Raw genomic sequence first — 20,126 nt, 5'->3', positions numbered from 1 at the left:
AGCACCTGCTAATGAATAATACCGTGAATAAGCTTTAAACGTCTTACATTTTTACATGACTTATAAATTTGTACAACTAAGTATTTTTTCTGCTTCACATATCTATTTCTTTTTTTGGCTGAAAAATATTTTTTTATTTTGCTTTAAGCCATTATTCATTCTTTCATATATTTTTTAAAATTTCCAACAGGGAATAATTTCAAGTCATTTTTGTGCTTTTTTTAATACAAATACTTTTTTTTTATTAAGGTATCACTGATATACAATCTTATGAAGGTTTCGCATGAGCAACATCATGGTTACCACATTACCCCTCATTATCAAGTCCCCACCACATACCCCATTGCAGTCACTGTCCATCAGCATAGTAAGATGCTAGAGTCACTACTCGTCTTCTCTGTGCTTTACTGCCTTCCCTGTGCCTCCATGCTAATCATAATACCCCTAAATCCCCTTCTCCCTCCCTGTGCCCCCACCATCCCCAACCTCTTTCCCTTTAGTAACCACTAGTCCATTCTTGGGTTCTGCTTCACATATGTTACCACTGTGAGTTGTAATACATCTTAACTGATTCCACTTCATGTGTACTGATTCATTTTTCTCAGCTTCTTTGAAATACTATTCATTGAGGCTAATTCTTTTGTCACTTCAAATTTGGCATTGACTTCTGAAATAAAAAAACAACTTAGTATCATTAAAATCTTTTGGACTTGTCAAGAGCCAAGAAAAACCACTGAAATTATTTGCCCTGATTTTTAATTATTACATTGTTCAAAATGTTAGCTGTTTGGTCAACTGTTCTCCAAAAAGGGCTAATAGTCCTAAATAAATTAATTTTCTCTGGACACATTCCTTCAGTTTCTGCAATCAATCACAATTTAATGTGCTTTTTATCAGTATAGTTTTCCTTATCTGGCTAACAAATAAGCCACTCAAAACACTGTGGCATCAGCCTCATTTATTATTTTTGTTTAGAAATTCTGCTGTGAAATTTTTTTTCTAATTTGACTGTTGCCTTTCTATGATTGGAAATATTGTGATGAGTGCTTAGCATAGTAATGTTCATGTAGATTTCATTCTTTTATATTATTTATCTACCATTTAAAAATACAAAACATATTCTTACTCTTGGAGTGTACAAAAACCTGTGCACCAAAATTTGCCCACCCTTGCTCTAGAACACAGATACAATATCTCCCTACTCTCAAATTCAGGCCCTAGGATCATCTGGAAAGGTGTGTGATAACAATCTGTTAATCACCATGTATCAGCTTCTCTTCTAGGTAGGGTAGATATTACAAGTTCGTTTAGACCTTGGTTCTTTGTTTTCTCATAGGAAAGAATTCAGTCAAGAGAAGACTTAAGACAGTCTTAGTGGCAGGAATTTATTAAGCAAAGTACAAGTGCACTCTCAGAGAGCGTGGATAGTGGGCAGTTAGGAAACCAGAAGCAGCCCTGCTATTAAGGTTAGGGTTGGTTTTACAATGGTAAAAGTCATCCCTGAGTCTTACATCATTCAACTGACAAATTGATTGACAGTTGTAGATTATATAACCTTCCTAGCACACAGGCACTTACCCCTAAGTACCCAAGTGGAACCCATTTTGTGTGTGTGTGTGTGTGTTGGGGGGGAGGGAGGCTGTAGTTACAATATATTTATTATACTGTAATTATATATTATAGTATAATGTATTACATTATACTTACATGTAATACATTATATCATAATTACAGTATAATGAACCCCAAGGTAGCTCTGGGTCACCTTCACCTTCTGGGTCTTAGTGTGCCTGCAGCCAACCTGTTTTGGTGGCCTGGAAGTCCCACTGGGCTTTTATATCTTGTTTGGCCCTGATAAGACAGGAGAATGAACGAACCATAAACAAGAGCTTGGGGCACGTTCTGCCATCTGGTGAGAAGAGGGTAGGTGGAAAGGGGGAGGACCTTGCCCAGGACAGGACCCACTTGTGTCTGCCTAGCGACCTGACAGATCCTGCTTTATTAAAAGGATGATTATTTCTACTAGTTTGTTTATAATCTAGTTCCCACAGAACCAGTGCCTGCTCACTTTTAGTTAAGTCAGTAGCTTTTTGGGAAACCCCTTAGTTATCTCTAATTTCAAGTCTTATTTCAACTCTGCCAGCATTAAGACCATTCCTGCCTAACCCTCTTTTTGTGGTCAGAATATATGGTCCTTGGACAAGATGCTGTTCAAATTATTGAACCAAAGTCCTGGTTTGGGTGTTTCCTAACAAGTGAGGCCTTCCAATAGCCAGAAAGACCCTGCTACACAGTTAATGCTAAGAGTTTGGACTTTTTCAGTTGAATCAGAGACCATGGGCTATAGAGAATGAAATCTAAAGTTACAGAACCTAGAAGTGGGCTACAGAGACTCCAGCTCCTAGTTTTATGATTCAGGACCCTATGAAGATGACTCAAAGAGGAGCCCTCCTTGTATCCCTACCAGACCATAGAGAATCCCTAGCATTCTAGTTATCTCCTCAGATCTTCATTCTCTCCTTGCCCCTTATCTCCATACCCTACTCACCCTTTCGTGTTGGGGGCCCCCTTGTGGCCATAGCTAAATAATGACATAGTAACAGAGCCCTTCACATTGGTATTCCACTGTACACAGACTGAAACAACGGGGAGCAACGGTAAGTCACATGCAGACTGAGATGTGGATGCTATAACATCCTCTGCAAAATTACTTTGTAAGAATGGTCACTAGGCAGGAATCCAAAGCTGCTACTAATCCATGAAAAAACCAACCTCAGCAGGATCTGTTCATTCACAATAGTAAAGTTATCAAACTTTGTATTTCACCTTTTGCTGCCCTTTTTTGCCTTTTCTCCTTCCCCATCCCTCAGCTCCTCTTTTCTGCCTAACTTGAAATGAGAGATGTTGGGGAGGCTGTGGTCACTGGTTTAGTCTACTAGCTAAGCTTGCTCTTAATCCTATGTGGGGAAGCAGCCTCAAGGATGAGAAGTGACAAGGGTACTTCCCTTGAATCTCCACTCCCAGCTCACAATGTCAAGCCTGTCTTGCTGAAGGGAAAACCCAAAGGCAATTACTCTTTCAGGGACCCATCCTTTACAATGGCAGAAGCACGTGCCAATGTTCAGACATCCTTCCATTATGTGAGTGTTGGGTGGGGGGGTACCTAGGGAGAGATCAGTACACTGCAAGTCCATTAGTGGTCTAACAGGAACCCTGGGGCTGAAGCATGCTGAAGAGAAGCAAGAGATTTGGGGCCCGAATCATAATACCCTTTGTCTAAATATATCTGGTTTACAGAATGGAGAGAGATGCTTCTCCCTCCTCAAAACAAAAGAGTTATACCTTGATGTGGAAACAAAGGGAAGGGAATATAGAAAAAGCATTTCTTCACATATTTCAACACAATCTTCAAGAATTGTAAATGGAGAATGAATGCCAGGCCAGGGGCAAAGCTCAAGCCAGATTTAAGGGTTAGTGGGCCAATCAGGCAGTTTCTTAATCTTGTTTCTGCCAAAGTAGACAGTGTCCTCTAGTGGGAAAAAAATTTAAAGTCCTTACAAACTGACCTGTTACCTATTTCTACAAACTATCTATACACAGGCAGCTAAATGGCAACAATTGTATTCAGCTGAAATTCTGAAAACAAGTACTCAATAATTGCATTTACCAGTAAAAACTAACACTGGGCACTTACTATGTAGGAGACACACCATGTTAAGCAAACACTTTACCTCAATTAGCTGGGAGAAGCAAGTACTGTTATTTATGCTTCTTATCAACTGAAACTTAAAGCTGCAATTTGCCCATGGTACCCCCGGCTAATATGGGAGAGAAGAGAGAATATGGCATTTTAAAACCCTCAAGAATGACTCAGAAACCCACACGTACACACACACACTGAACAAGAACTACAGCAGAAATTTGGTAAACATTTGCTACACTTTGCTCATTTTTAAAGAATAGTGCCTCTGCTTTAACTCGCATTAATGAGATAAGTAAACCTGCTTTGGAGTAAAATTTTTCCTATTTCAATCTCTTAAAAAAAATCAAAGATTTAAATGATTCGATGGGGTGCTGAACTTTAGTTCAAGGCATTATCATGTTCCTTGCAGCCCTGGCTGAGCCAAGTCACACATGATATTACACACTGTCATTGGAGCTTCTGAATCCCTTCCAACGGACTTCTCTTTGCTAGTTTCTGTTGTCTTCTTATACTGTTGTCTAAAAACCCAAATAATCATTTGGTCAATCAAACAGCATCTTCTACTACTGCAAACTAAGGCAAATCAATAGTCCTCTAAACATCAGTATAAAAAATAACACCTGTATTCTGGGAACTTATTTTACACTAAAACATCATAGAAACCTCAGTAAAAGTAGCCCTGTAGCTCTGAACAAAAACTAAATTAAGGCCTGCATAGCTTTCTTTACTACCTCAGGAAAGTACTAACCTAATGCCTTTACGCCATGGGATCAGGCATTAAAGACTAATTACTGGAAAGAAGGAAAATTGTTGGCTTTAGTATTTGGGGGAAAAAGTTCAGTTTACTGCAACCACAAATGAATGTAGGGACTAACAAAATCCACTTTCAGCTTGGCTGTAAAAATGGTGGTCCCCTTCCCTTTACCTACAGTATAAAAGCCCCATTCATTCAGAAAACATCTATGTAGCACTTTACCACTAGGCACTATTCTAGTTGTTTGGGGAGAAAACTGTGAATAAACTAAAGTCCCTGCTCTCAACATTAAGTGAAGAAAAAGTAAAGTAGTGGCAAAGGGGCAAAGAATAATGGCACAAGGCTTGGTGGGGTCAGGATAGGCCTCTCTGATAAAGTGACATTTGAGCAGACACCTTAAGTGAGGAAGTGAAATCATGGGGAGTTTGAGGAATGACTGTCTCGATGAATGAAATAATGTAAAGACCTGGAGGCAGAAGCATGCTCATAGTTATTTGAGCACGGCAAGATGAGTGTGGCTGAATCAGAGAGCAAATGCAGAGGTAGGAACTGTTCGGTTTTGGGGGCTGAGGGGAGAGGTGCTTTTTTGTTGTGGTAGGAACTTCACACCCTGGGATGGGAAGCCACTGGAAATTTTGAGAAGAGATTCAACATCATCAGGCATGTTTTTAAAGGATAATTCTTGCTATCGTGTGGAGAATAGGATGGGGAGGCACAAGGGTTAAAGCAGCCTTATGTCTATTCCTAGTGCCTCCTCCAACTAGATGTGTTACCATATTTGCAGCTAGTGCTAGTATTTACTGAGTTCGTATGTGCCATGCATAACTTGTATTATTAATCATCTAAACAAAACTCCTAAGCAGTTATTACAAATGGGAAAGCAAACAAAATGATTCAGGCAAGGTCAAGTAATTTGTTCACAATAAAGCGCTACTAAATGGTGGAATCATAAACAAATCTGCCTGACACTGAAGTGCAGGTTTCTTTCACTACAACACACAACACCCTAAGCCAATTTGCCTCAGACTTTTTAACCACTGAACTCTTTGCACATATTACCCTCTGCCGAGAAAAAACACTCTTTCACCCAATTTCTTTGATGACAAACTTGTTAGCTTTTCTGGATCAACTCAAGTAACTCCTTCTCGAGTGAAATCATTCCTGATTTTTCCCAGGCCACTTAGCTGTTCCATCTTCTGTGCCTTTATAGCAGTTGCTCCATCTTCATTCCTCTGAAACAATACTTACTGGTTGTAGAGTAATAGTACCCATTCAAGTATTTCCACCAAGTTCCTCATGACAGAGTCATGACTTACTTGCCATAACCTCTCCCACCCCTAGCTACACTCTCCTTTCCTGCCTCCACCCCCACACACATCTAGCACAGTTCCAGGAGCCAAATAAATGCTGAGTGGAGAATCAAATTATTAAAAAATAAAATGTAGAGCCCCATTCTACTCTATGCATCTAGGACATCTGGTGCCACAGTCTTTAAAAGTGAAAAACACACACACAAAAATAAACATGAAATGATGGGTGTATTAACTAGACGGAGGGAAACTTTTCCAATGTATATGCATATTGAATCATCACAACATACAATTTAAATGTCTTATTTTTACCAATTGTAACTCAACAAAACAGAAAAACTTAGCAACAGGTGGTGATAAAAAATAACAGTAATGGGTGTTGCTTTACTGTGATTTCAAAATATATAAAAATACTGAATCATTCAGCTGTACATCTGAAACTAATATCAAGTACATCCCAATTTTTTTAAGAATTGTATACTAGTTTTGCTGTTAAATAGGGCTCTGAATCATTTGCAAATTGTAGATATTTAAGCAAAGCTTTGAAAACTTTGCGAGAATCCAAAGTTAGACAATAAGAAACATAAAACTTTGTCCAAAGAAATTACTTAAAAACTAGTCAACACTTAGCCTGAAAGAGTGAAGGATCATTACACATTACTCTTGTTGGTTTCAATATTAGGAAGACTGAAATGTGTGTATGAGATTGTCTTGAAAGGCAAAATTAAGAGCAATTAGTGGAAGACACAGAAAAACATCATGGCTTAATTGAAGCAAAAAATATACTATGAAACAAAACATTTCAATTGCAGGAAACACTCCATTTCCAGAAACATTCATATAAAAGCTGTGTGGCCACCCTGATGAAAAGTAATGGAAGGATGCACTCTACTCCTATGTAAGACATTTTGATCCTCATATTATTCCAGAATATTTAAAATAGTTCCAGATCTCTAGTTCAGAACTCTTCTACAAAGTTATCAAATTCACTGGATTTTGAAAATATTGGCCCAAAGTTTCTCATTATGCCTGTCTTCCACATAACCTGACATTTTTGCTATCTTAAACTTGGTAGTTCTTGGTTTGGACAGGATATGTAGTATGTAACACAGACAAGGCAAAGATGAATATAAGGCATTTTGTATTTACCCTTATGATGTTCCCTCCCACAAAATCTTTCCAGAACCTGATCAGTTTCTGTGCCAGTTACTGAAATGTATGTATGAGATTGTCTTGAAAGGCAAAATTAAGAGCAATATGTGGAAGACACAGAAAAACATCATGGCTTAATTGAAGCAAAAAATATCTCAACTCCAAATTCACCCTGAAGGGACTCTCCTTGTGCTTTCCACCTGCACCATCAGCAAACCAGGTGGGTATGAAAACATCCAGTGGTGCTCTGCCCCACAATCCCAGAATATATGGTTCTCCTGGCAACCTCAGGCTGGCCCAGGCTGGTGATCACCTTCCTTCAACCTTCCCAACACACGGACTGCCTCATGCTCCAGGTGTCCTGCCAACATTGGGCCCCCTTATGCCCCCTGCATGCCCAGACACCCAGTCACCAGCTCCAGCTTCCCTGAACCTTGGGGAGGCTTCCTGCTTGCCTACTGACTGCCCACCAACTCTGGTCAAGGCAAACCAGTAAACTTCTCTGCCATCCAGTGCGCTGCAGCCACCCCTTCTTCAACAAGGTCTGAGCACAAATCTTAGGCCCCCTCTTCCAAGAACATCCTTCCTTGAGTACTCTCCCTTAGCTCTGCAGTACTGCAGAGCTCTCCTTTATCTCTTTGTCATAGTTAAAACATTTTAAAATTAAACCTCCCTTGTTAAAGTCACTGTGTGGTTTCTGTTTCTATACTGGACCCAGACTGGTAGTTTCCCAACAAGCCAGTCTCAAAGAAGTAACACAATAAAAAACAATCACTGAAAGCTTTCCTAGACTTAGTTCTAGATCTGTAAAATAGTTTATATACCTGATGAAATGCAATAAACTCAAAAATCTTAAAGTTTTGAGGGTTCATGATGTTAGAAAGCTTACAATTAAGTTACCCAAAATACACAAATGTCAATCTTATCTGATAAATAGCAGCAGCAACATCAAAAAAGAAATAACTTCCAAAACAGGTTTAATTTACTTCATTTTAAAAAGGATTTGCAGAACATTGCATAAATAAAAGATGTGGTCTCTCCTATGTTGAGTTCACCTTATACAGGGAATTAGTCTTAGAATTATCAATCTATAAATTTACATGTTCCTTATTTACACAATACAGGAGGCAGTATCATCAAGGACATAAAACAAAAATCAATCATCTAACATTTTCTGAGATATTTTCTCCCCTAGGAATACAATGGGAAAAAGGACACACTGTCCAAAATATAGTAGCTAAATATAAACAAAAAATATAATAGCTAAATGAGTGATGGGGGAAGGAAAAAGGAAAACCAACTTACTAGAGTTTGGAAGGAGGTTAGAAAGTTTGGAAAGGGAAAGACAAAAGCTTTAAAGACATGGCAGAGTAAGCTTTAGATAACCAGAATGAAAGAAAACTCAGTGTTTCAAGAATGGAAAATAAAATGCACAAAGATGAGAATATACATAGATTTTAGGGAGAATCTGAGTAGAGCAATTTAGCTACTCAGTTTGGTAGAACAAATCAGTATGGTTAAGGTGGCGGCGTAAAGCTGTCTTGCAAAGACCAGACAGCCTGTCTTCAGTGTAAGGGAGGAATGTTTCAGGTTGTAATAGGCCATCAGGAGGCAAATTGACTAGTCTCAGTTAAGGTAATGAAGGATGGCTACAAGTTGTAGTATTTTTTGTATAAATTTGTATAAAAATTGTAGCATTGGGAATAAGCTGTCACACAGATGGCTCTGGTCTATGGTAAAGACAATGTAGAATAAACAAGGAGGGTAAAAAGCTAAAATTATTTTGTTCAAAAAAGACATTTGTGGGGGGTGGAGCCAAGATGGTGGTGTGAATAGAGCAGCAGAAATCTCCTCCCAAAACCACATATATTTATAACAAAGACAACTCTTTCTAGAATAGAGACCAGAGGACACAGGACAACATCCAGACCACATCCACACCTGTGAGAACCCAGCGCCTCGCGAAGGGGGTAAGATACAAGCCCCGGCCCCGCGGGAGCCGAGCGCGCCTCCCCCCAGCTCCCGGAGGGAGAAGAGCAGGCAGAGCGGGAGGGAGACGGAGCCCAGGACTGCCGAACACCCAGCCCCAGCCATCCAGGCCAGAGTGCAGGGCCCTGGATACTAGGGAAACAGGGCAGCAAGACCAGTGAGTGGGTCCCTGAGGCCGGCGCCTGGGGACAAAGAAAAGCGACTGGCTTTTTTTTTGTTTTGTTTTGTTTTGTTTTGGCGAGTGCTTTTTGGAAATCTAAAAGGGACAGGGCGGGACACTTCATCCAGAGGCAGGGAATTCGGGGATCTCTGGGCACTCTAACCCCCTGGGCAGCAGGGAGCAGGGAGGCCCCTCATGGAGATAAATAGCCTCCTGGTGGCTCCCCCTCCAACGCGGCTCCACCATTTTGGAGCAGCTGCCCGAGCCAGGCCACGCCCACAGCAACAGCGGAGATTAACTCCATAGCAGCCGGGCAGGAAGCAGAAGCCCTGTCTGTGTGCAGCTGCCCAGCACAAGCCACTAGAGGTCGCTGTTCTCCCAGGAGAGGAGGGCCACAAACCAACAAGAAGGGGAGTTCTTCCAGCCGTCACTCGTCCCAGCTCTGCAAACTATTTCTATCACCATGAAAAGGCAAAATTACAGGCAAACCAAGATCACAGAGACACCACCAGAGGAGACAGACCCAACCAGTCTTCCTGAAAAAGAACTCAAAATAAAAATCATAAACATGTTGACGGAGATGCAGAGAAATATGCAAGAGTGAAGGGATGAAGTCCGGAGGGAGATCACAGATGCCAGAAAGGAGATCACAGAAATGAAACAAACTCTGGAAGGATTTATAAGCAGAATGGATAGGATGCAAGAGGCCATTCATTGAATAGAAACCAGAGAACAGGAACGCATAGAAGCTGACATAGAGAGAGATAAAAGGATCTACAGGAATGAAACAATATTAAGAGAACTGTGTGACCAATCCAAAAGGAACAATATCCGTATTATAGGGGTACCAGAAGAAGAAGAAGAGAGAGAAAAGGGATAGAAAGTGTCTTTGAAGAAATAATTGCTGAAAACTTCCCCAAACTGGGGGAGGAAATAATTGAACAGACCACGGAAATACACAGAACTCCCAAAAGAAAGGACCCAAGGAGGACAACACCAAGACACATAACAATTAAAATGGCAAAGATCAAGGACAAGGAAAGAGTGTTAAAGGCAGCTAGAGAGAAAAAGGACACCCATAAAGGAAAACCCATCAGGCTATCATCAGACTTCTCGACAGAAACCCTACAGGCCAGAAGAGAATGGCATGATATATTTAATACAATGAAACAGAAGGGCCTTGAACCAAGGATACTGTATCCAGCACGATTATCATTTAAATATGACGGTGGGATTAAACAATTCCCAGACAAGCAAAAGCTGAGGGAATTTGCTTCCCACAAACCACCTCTACAGGGCATCTTACAGGGACTGCTCTAGATGGGAGCACTCCTAGAAGGAGCACAGCACAAAACACCCAACATATGAAGAATTGAGGAGGAGGAATATGAAGGGAGAGAAGAAAAGAATCTCCAGACAGTGTACATAACAGCTCAATAAGCGAGCTAAGTTAGGCAGTAAGATACTAAAGAGGCTAACCTTGAACCTTTGGTAACCACGAATTTAAAGCCTGCAATGGCAATAAGTACATATCTTTCAATAGTCACCCTAAATGTTAATGGACTGAATGCACCAATTAAAAGCACAGAGTAATAGAATGGATAAAAAAGCAAGACCCATCTATATGCTGCTTACAAGAAACTCACCTCAAACCCAAAGACATGTACAGACTAAAAGTCAAGGGATGGAAAAACATATTTCAAGCAAACAACAGAGAGAAGAAAGCAGGGGTTGCAGTAATAATATCAGACAAAATAGACTTCAAAACAAAGAAAGTAACAAGAGATAAAGAAGGACATTACATAATGATAAAGGGCTCAGTCCAACAAGAGGATAAAACCATTCTAAATATATATGCACCCAACACAGGAGCACCAGCATATGTGAAACAAATACTAACAGAACTAAAGGGGTAAATAGACTGCAATGCATTCATTTTAGGAGACTTCAACATACCACTCACCCCAAAGGATAGATCCACCGGGCAGAAAATAAGTAAGGACACAGAGGCACTGAACAACACAGTAGAACAGATGGACCTAATAGACATCTATAGAACTCTACATCCAAAAGCAGCGGGATATACATTCTTCTCAAGTGCACATGGAACATTCTCCACAATACACCACTTACTAGCCCACAAAAAGAGCCTCAGTAAATTCCAAAATATTGAAATTCTACCAACCAACTTTTCAGACCACAAAGGTATAAAACTAGAAATAAATTCTACCAAGAAAACAAAAAGGCTCACAAACACATGGAGGCTTAACAACATGCTCCTAAATAATCAGGGATCAATGAACAAATTAAAATAGAGATCAAGGAATATATGGAAAATAATGACAACAACAACACTAAGCCCCAACTTCTGTGGGACACAGCAAAAGCAGTCTGAAGAGGAAAGTATATAGTGATCCAGGCACACTTGAAGAAGAAAGAACAATCCCAAATGAATAGTCTAACATCACAATTATAGAAACTGGAAAAAGAAGAACAAATGAGGCCTAAAGTCAGCAGAAGGAGGGACATAATAAAGATCAGAGAAGAAATAAACAAAATTGAGAAGAATAAAACAATAGCAAAAATCAATGAAACCAAGAGCTGGGTCTTTGAGAAAATAAACAAAATAGATAAGCCTCTAGCCAAACTTATTAAGAGAAAAACAGAATCAACACAAATCAACAGAATCAGAAATGGGAATGGAAAAATCACAACAGACTCCACAGAAATACAAAGAATTATTAAATACTATGAAAACCTATATGCCAACAAGCTGGAAAACCTAGAAGAAATGGACAACTTCCTAGAAAAACACAACCTTCCAAGACTGACCAAGGAAGAAACACAAAAGTTAAACAAACCAATTACGAGCAAAGAAATTGAAACGGTAATCAAAAAACTACCCAAGAACAAAACCCCTGGGCCAGACGGATTTACCTCAGAATTTTATCAGACACACAGAGAAGACATAATACCCATTCTCCTTAAAGTTTTCCAAAAAATAGAAGAGGAGGGAATACTCCCAAACTCATTCTATGAAGCCAACATCACCCTAATACCAAAACCAGGCAAAGACCCCAGCAAAAAAGAAAATTACAGACCAATATCCCTGATGAATGTAGATGCAAAAATACTCAATAAAATATTAGCAAACCGAATTCAAAAACATATCAAAAGGATCATACACCATGACCAAGTGGGATTCATCCCAGGGATGTAAGGATGGTACAACATTCGAATGTCCATCAACATCATCCACCACATCAACAAAAAGAAAGACAAAAACCACATGATCATCTCCATAGATGCTGAAAAAGCACTTGACAAAATTCAACATCCATTCATGATAAAAACTCTCAGCAAAATGGGTATAGAGGGCAACTAACTCAACATAATAAAGGCCATATATGATAAACCCACAGCCAACATCATACTGAACAGTGAGAAGCTGAAAGCTTTTCCTCTGAGATCGGGAACAAGACAGGGATGCCCACTCTCCCCACTGTTATTTAACATAGTACTGGAGGTACTAGCCACAGCAATCAGACAAAACAAAGAAATACAAGGTATCCAGACTGGTAAAGAAGAAGTTAAACTGTCACTATTTGCAGATGACATGACACTGTACATAAAAAACCCTAAAGACTCCACTCTAAAACTAGTAGAACTGATATCGGAATACAGCAAAGTTGTGGGATACAAAATTAACACACAGAAATCTGTGGCTTTCCTATATACTAACAATGAACCAATAGAAAGAGAAATCAGGAAAATTCCATTCACAATTGCATCAAAAAGAATAAAATACCTAGGAATAAACCTAACCAAAGAAGTTAAAGACCTATACCCTGAAAACTACAAGTCACTCTTAAGAGAAATTAAAGGGGACACTAACAAATGGAAACTCATCCCATGCTCGTGGCTAGGAAGAATTAATATCGTCAAAATGGCCATCCTGCCCAAAGCAATATACAGATTTGATGCAATCCCTATGAAACTACCAGCAACATTCTTCAATGAACTGGAACAAATAATTCAAAAATTCATATGGAACCACCAAAGACCCCGAATAGCCAAAGCAATCCTGAGAAAGAAGAATAAAGTAGGGGGGATCTCACTCCCCAACTTCAAGCTCTACTACAAAGCCATAGTAATCAAGACGATTTGGTTCTGGCACAAGAGCAGAGCCACAGACCAATGGAACAGACTAGAGAATCCAGACATTAACCCAGACATATATGGTCAATTAATATTTGATAAAGGAGCCATGGACATACAATGGCGAAATGACAGTCTCTTCAACAGGTGGTGCTGGCAAAACTGGACAGCTACATGTAGGAGAATGAATCTGGACCATTGTCTAACCCCATATACAAAAGTAAACTCAAAATGGATCAAAGACCTGAATGTAAGTCATGAAACCATTAAACTCTTGGAAGAAAACATAGGCAGAAACCTCTTAGACATAAACATGAGTGACCTCTTCTTGAACATATCTCCCTGGGCAAGGAAAACAACAGCTTCTATACAGCAAAAGACACCATCAATAGAACAAAAAGGTACCCTACAGTATGGGAGAATATATTTGTAAATGACAGATCTGATAAAGGCTTGACGTCCAAAATATATAAAGAGCTCACCCACCTCAACAAACAAAAAACAAGTATTCCAGTTAAAAAATGGGCAGAGGAACTGAACAGACAGTTCTCCAAAAAAGAAATCCAGATGGCCAACAGACACATGAAAAGATGCTCCACATCGCTAATTATCAAAGAAATGCAAATTAGAACCACAATGAGGTATCACCTCACACCAGTAAGGATGGCTGCCATCCAAAAGACAAACAACAACAAATGTTGGCGAGGCTGTGGAGAAAGGGGGACCCTCCTACACTGCTGGTGGGAATGTAAATTAGTTCAACCATTGTGGAAAGCAGTATGGTGGTTCCTCAAAATGCTCAAAATAGACTTACCATTTGACCCAGGAATTCCACTCCTAGGAATTTAGCCTAAGAATACAGCACTCAAGTTTGAAAAAGACAGATGCACCTCTATGTTTATCACAGCACTATTTACAATAGCCAAGAATTGGAAGAAACCTAAGTGTCCATCAGTAGATGAATGGATAAAGAAGCTGTGGTACATATACACAATGGAATATTACTCAGCAATAAGAAGAAAACAAATCCTACCATTTGCAACAACATGGATGGAGCTAGAGGGTATTATGCTCAGTGAAATAAGCCAAGTGGAGAAAGAGAAATACCAAATGATTTCACTCATCTGTGGAGTATAAGAACAAAGGAAAAACTGAAGGAACAAAACAGCAGCAGAATCACAGAACCCAAGAATGGACTAACAGTTCCTGTGTGGTGATCACCAATAATTTCTTCACGATGAAATAAAGGGCATATCAAAGTGTGGGCAAAGGGTTTGTTTGTGTTTATACAGAGGATCAAAGCCTAATTTGGCTACCCAGAAAACGAATTAAGATACGATATGAAGAACTTCCAACATCAACATTCTCTGGAAGAGTCATTCCAGAAGATGATCATCAAAACACTTCAACAAAGATCCTGGCACTATTGCAGTTGTAGCTGCATTCATTCCACCAGTTCCTGGACTTGCCATTGGAATGAAGAAGGAGATATCTAAGCTGGCCTGTGCATACAGTAAAACAACAAATTTGACTGGATCTGTACTGTTGGAACTCAACCAAGAATTAGGAGAAGTGCAAGTTGTAGCGCTCCAAAACCTTACAACTACAGACTATCTACTGTTAAAAGAACATATGTGATGTGAACAGTCTCCAGGAATGGGTTGTTTTGTCTGATTTCTCTCAGACTGTTCCAGTTCAGTTGGACAATATCCACCATATCATAGATAAGTTTTCACAAATGCCTAAGGTGCCTAACTGGTTTTCTTGGTTTCACTGGAGATGGCTGGTAATTGTAGGTCTGCTTTGGTTATGTAGCTGTATTCCTACTATGTTAATGTGTGTGCGCAATTTAATTAGTAGTTTAAAACCTATACATGCTTATGTTACTCTACAAGAAGATATGTCAAAGAAATAATCAATCTTCCCATGTTTTCTTCCGCCTGCTACTTCTATAGCTTTTCTTCTTCCTTCCTAATTACAACCCTTAAGTAGAATTCGTGCCTCATATCAAAATTACCGAGTATCATAATTCTTCCAAGTGACAAAGATACCTCAAGACAAATGCTGGGCATAGAAGCCACAGGGCATAAATATGCAAAGAAGTAAAAAGCTAACCTTTTCAAACAATATTGCTTCTCTCTCACTTACCAACTTTACATTTCCCTGTATGGCCCCGGAAGATGACTGGTTGGCCAGAGACGGGTAAGATTCCTCAAGGGAGGAACAACCTAAGACAGGCACAGACGCAGGGGGCCATCAGGTGAGAAATTGGGGATCAACAGAGGTGAGGCTTAGAACCTCACCCCTGTTCTGAGAGAAATCTTCTGCATACGTGGATGTTTTATTGCCCTGGTCTAGCTTGGATTAACACATAGTCTACAGGCACACACCTGATCATCTACATTTGCTCTCTTACAACACTAAACTATGTTTTCTACCTTTATCTTGTATCTACCTACCACTTCAGCATTTTATTAAAAATAATAATAATAGAGAAATGTGGTATCCACATATAAATCAAGTATAAAAACCAAATGAGTATTCATATTTGAACTGACTGTTTAGAGTTCATAATGCATGAGCAAAACCGAAAGTTTCTGTGATGACTGCCCTTGCACTGTTCACCATGTAAGAACTTATTCACTATGTAAGAACTTGTTCACCATGTAAGAACTTGTTCGTTATGCTTCAGAAGATTGGAGACTGTTGAGAATTAGGCTTGGGGTTGATTAATGATTGTGCACTGAGTCCCCTATACAGAATTTTATTGTTGTTAACAACCATTTGATCAATAAATGAGATATGCCCTCTCAAAAAAAAAAAAAAACAATAAGGGAAGAGTTGAATACATAACAACTCACATATACAATAGAATATCATTCAATTATTTATTTCTGATTTCATAGTGTTAAATCAAAGAATATCTTATAATTAAACATTTTGTCAAAGAATGAGCACATTAGTAAGCATAGAATACGCATTAAGCACATATTTATTAGATGAATACTGAGTAAAATAATGTTAAGGAAAGGATTCAAAAAAAAAAAATTAAAAAAAAAAAAGACATTTGTGGCTCTTAGCCACAGATGAATATAACAAAGGAAATAAAGGAAGCAGGGAAGTGGGAAACGGATAATTTCTAATATAATAGGAAATATCTAATATCACCTGTTACATTTACATTTAGGCTTAGGTTTGCCCCAATCATTACACAGTAAGCACTACAATCCAACACAACATATAATGAAGTATGAAACATCCAAATGATACATGGAATACAACAATATAAAGTCTTTTATATTTGAAGAAACCAATTGTTCAGAAAGTACCAGTTTTATTGGCCTTTTCTTTTATCTCTTTTCATGCCACTTGCCTTTTTCCAAGTTCCAAATAGGGTTCTTAGACATAGTGAAAGGGAGGACAGGAAAAATTAAAATTCAAATCTATGAGTGATTTTGTGTGTTCAAAACATAGGTGGAAACAAGAAATACTGTCATGATTTATCTTCAGGAAACATTTTATAGCTATGTATAATTTAACAAGACATTATCTTAAATATTAAGTATAAAATAATACCCAAAAAAATCCACATTCATGAACTTCAACAAAAAGCAAAGTAACTAGAGACATATAACCAAAACAAACCCAAGAAAACAGTTTCTCAATTTGCTTAGAAATCCCTATGAAGCTGAAATTAATTGCCATAGAAAAATCTGAGTTCTTATTGATAAGAAAATACAGTTGAGTTTTGTCTTCACATATTCATCATACCTTTATCCCTTGATCTCAAATAATGTTTGGATTTAGGTTTGTTACATTTTTTTCATATTCAATTAAAACTTTGAAATATTTTATTAAAATTTTCACTATTTTTTCTACTGAACATTTTTCAATATATCTAAAAAGAGGAAAAGTGATAAAATTTTATATTCACAATGTAATTTTTAAAATCTAATTGTTCTCATTATCTGCTTTAAATTCTCAAGTCAGCAGTCTTAATGCTATTGTCTCCCTTTTCCCAACTGGAAATCTCAAAATTAAAAAGCCTGAAATATGTAACATGTAATTAATTAAATCAATTCACTGGAGAATTTCTTGAATATTTATCAGTTAGCTATTTTTCTGAGTGTGACTCTATTTCCTTTTTAAAATGGTTGGAATTAGTCATTTTTATTTAACTTCCTTCTTAGGTAAAAAAAACTTCCGTATTTTTAACAGAAAAGGAAAAATACTATTTTTGTAAGTATAATCAAATTTCTTAAAGATAGTTACAACAAAATTTTAGAACCGTCTTAACTTACTCAGTATTGGAGAGAAGCACGAAATCAGTGCTATTCAGAATTATTACAGCATAAATCCCTGGGAGATGCTTTCCAGGCACACTAAATATTCTATCTTATCAACCTCTAATATGCAATTAGAAGTTTATTATCTGATGTCTTTATCTTCTCTGCCTTCTTTAGAATTTTCCAGAAGTGGATTCGACTAAGCCTGGAACATGATCAACCCAGATCCACCTTACGTTCATCCAATTAAAATCAGCATTTTTCTAATAGCCAATCATACTTTAATCATCAAATTAATGCCTTGTTTGGCTGCATACATACTATTTGCTGTGAAGCACAAGACCATATTCAGAAAGCAGAGTGCCAGTGGCAGAAATATGTCCACAGAGTAAACAAAACAAATTTATTGGCAAGTGACTCTCAAACTGGGCAAAAAAAATAGTATGGTTACTCTGACTCACTGGCTAAGGGAAAAAAAAGGGTTCACTTTACAGTCTCTAATATGTAAGTTCTGTAACAAAGTTCTTACGTAGATTTGGGGGAAATTATTTGACCCAATGTACTCAGAAATTCCTATTTGACAGTAAAGCTACTTAACAAAGATGCTGTCACGTGGGTATAGTATTTCTAGTATTTGTATATATACACAGATATTCTTTAATTTCATAAGACTCTTTTAATATGCTTCAGTAGTCATGCTTTATGCCATATTTCTTAGTTTTATTGGTAAAGATGTTTCCTGTTAATTAGAACTTGATAGAGACAAATATTTAAGACTACAGACTGCTTTTTAAAAAGTTCAGCTCTTACAAAACAGCTTTAAAATACAAAGTTGCTGATTTTCCATATTCTTTTTTTTTCAAGCTGTTATCAGAATTCATCAAATTTTACTGATTTCATAGTTTTTACTAGAGTTTGACCTAAGCTCAAAACTAAAATCTTGGAAATAATCTAATGTTAAAATACTAAATTTTCAAATATCACCCCCAAAAATGTTCTGTAAACTGTCAAGTATTATCGAGATTATATTATATAGAATCAAAATCAAAGCATTAAATGAGATTCTCTTGGATTTCACAATATAAAATAACATTCCTGTAAGCACTGTATCACCCCATTATAAAACTGTTATTTGCAAATACAACATACCTTAAATATTTGATTTATGGAATGTAAAAGTAACATTTCCATATGGCTAAGATATACCATAACAATTTTGATATTCCTTTAAGCTCCTTAAATATGGATGCTAACTGTATTAAAAGTTTATTGAACTTTAGAGATTTTGGGTAGAATCCAGGAAGAGTTTCTTAATGATCCAGAGCCAGGTGATAAGATCATGAGGACGCTGAAGGTTAAGTCCATGTAAGCTTCCAGATCAGAAATCATCCTTCTTTGAATTTTAGACAGTTGCTGTCCTGAAGATCAAAATCAGACTGTAGGACATAGTGTGAATCCTTGCAGATCACATTTTGGTATTTTGGCACAAAATGAGAATAGATCACAAAAACCTATGGACATTTTCAAGTTTGGTTTTTTAAATATTATACTCAAACCAATGACAGGATAATGTATGGCTTATAATTCCTTTGTCAGTTTAAGCAATAGAAAAAAAATACATTTTTGTTCTGTGGTGACTATTTATTGGTTAGACCATTTTATTTTCCTCTTCACATTTTCGGTGACTTGTTTCCCACTGGTATCATCAACAAGGTCTCTCAGGCGAGATAAATGGTGCAAAGCCCTTTATTAAAAAGTATAAAACACATTATAAACCAATATTAAGAACTGACTAGGCAATGCAGACAGCAAGAAAACGTGATTACATTGTTTAACTTCAGTGTATGAGAAATGAATTTACAGAATTTTAGTTATCAAACAGAATTTTTCCTTTATAAAACTTTGAGGTCTGAATAAGGGTTAAGATAATTCACCTAAAATTCTATAAACATTTTCTTTAAAAAATTATATTTTTGACATTCAAGGTTTTTTAAGTCTGTCAAGTAGCCTACTAAGAAACAGTAATACATATAATTTGTGTCACACTTAATAAACTTCTTCATGTAATTTTTACAACAGCTCTGTGAAATACCTTTCCTTTTGGTATTCTGAGTATATCATTTAAAAAATAATAATTTATTTTTAACATGTATATTCAAGATAGCTAAAATTTAAAGAATAGCATTGAATGATCAGTTATAGTTCTGAGGAAAAACTCATTTTTATTGAGCATGCAGGAAACAAATGGCAATTATGTTTAATAATGTGATATTACACCAACAACCTGATTTTTCTTTAAAGATTGTAGATGAGGTCTCAGTGGAAAAAAATTCAATCATCCCTCAAACAAAGCAGGAAGAGAAAGGCTCTTAAGTTTCCAGTCTTCCTCTAAAAAATATTCTCCCAGTTTTTCCTCCACTCTATCCTTCAGCTCCTTGAAGACTACTCAAAAAAAGTTAATCAATCATATTTCATCTCTCTAATAAGAGACCAAGAAAACAAATTATATAATTATGATGTGCAGTAACCTCTCATGTTAGTAATTTCTAAGATAAGCTGAAAGGTGGCAACTACAACACCCCATTCTACAGTCTGTAACACAGGCCTGATAAAT

At 37.5% G+C, this 20,126-nt stretch overlaps 1 protein-coding gene across 3 annotated transcripts in view; it reads right to left on the bottom strand.

Annotated features, from left to right (window-relative positions):
* Positions 1-527: 527 nt before the first annotated feature.
* The window catches only part of C6H18orf54 (chromosome 6 C18orf54 homolog), a 44,289-nt gene continuing 24,690 nt past the window's right edge, over positions 528-20,126 (bottom strand). For 2 of the 3 annotated variants that reach the window (XM_057504190.1, XM_036918565.2), the window contains one exon: positions 16,030-19,256. In XM_057504190.1, coding sequence (XP_057360173.1) covers positions 19,154-19,256 — 103 coding nt within the window. In that variant the 3' untranslated portion in view covers positions 16,030-19,153. Of the gene's footprint in view, positions 668-16,029; positions 19,257-20,126 lie in introns of those variants that run through there. The other variant, XM_057504191.1, reaches the window with a different exon arrangement.

The sequence above is a fragment of the Manis pentadactyla genome, chromosome 6 (assembly GCF_030020395.1).
Source record: "Manis pentadactyla isolate mManPen7 chromosome 6, mManPen7.hap1, whole genome shotgun sequence".
Classification (NCBI taxonomy): domain Eukaryota; kingdom Metazoa; phylum Chordata; class Mammalia; order Pholidota; family Manidae; genus Manis; species Manis pentadactyla.
The sequence above is the reverse complement of the archived record's forward strand: the minus strand, read 5'-3'. Positions and strand labels throughout refer to the sequence as shown.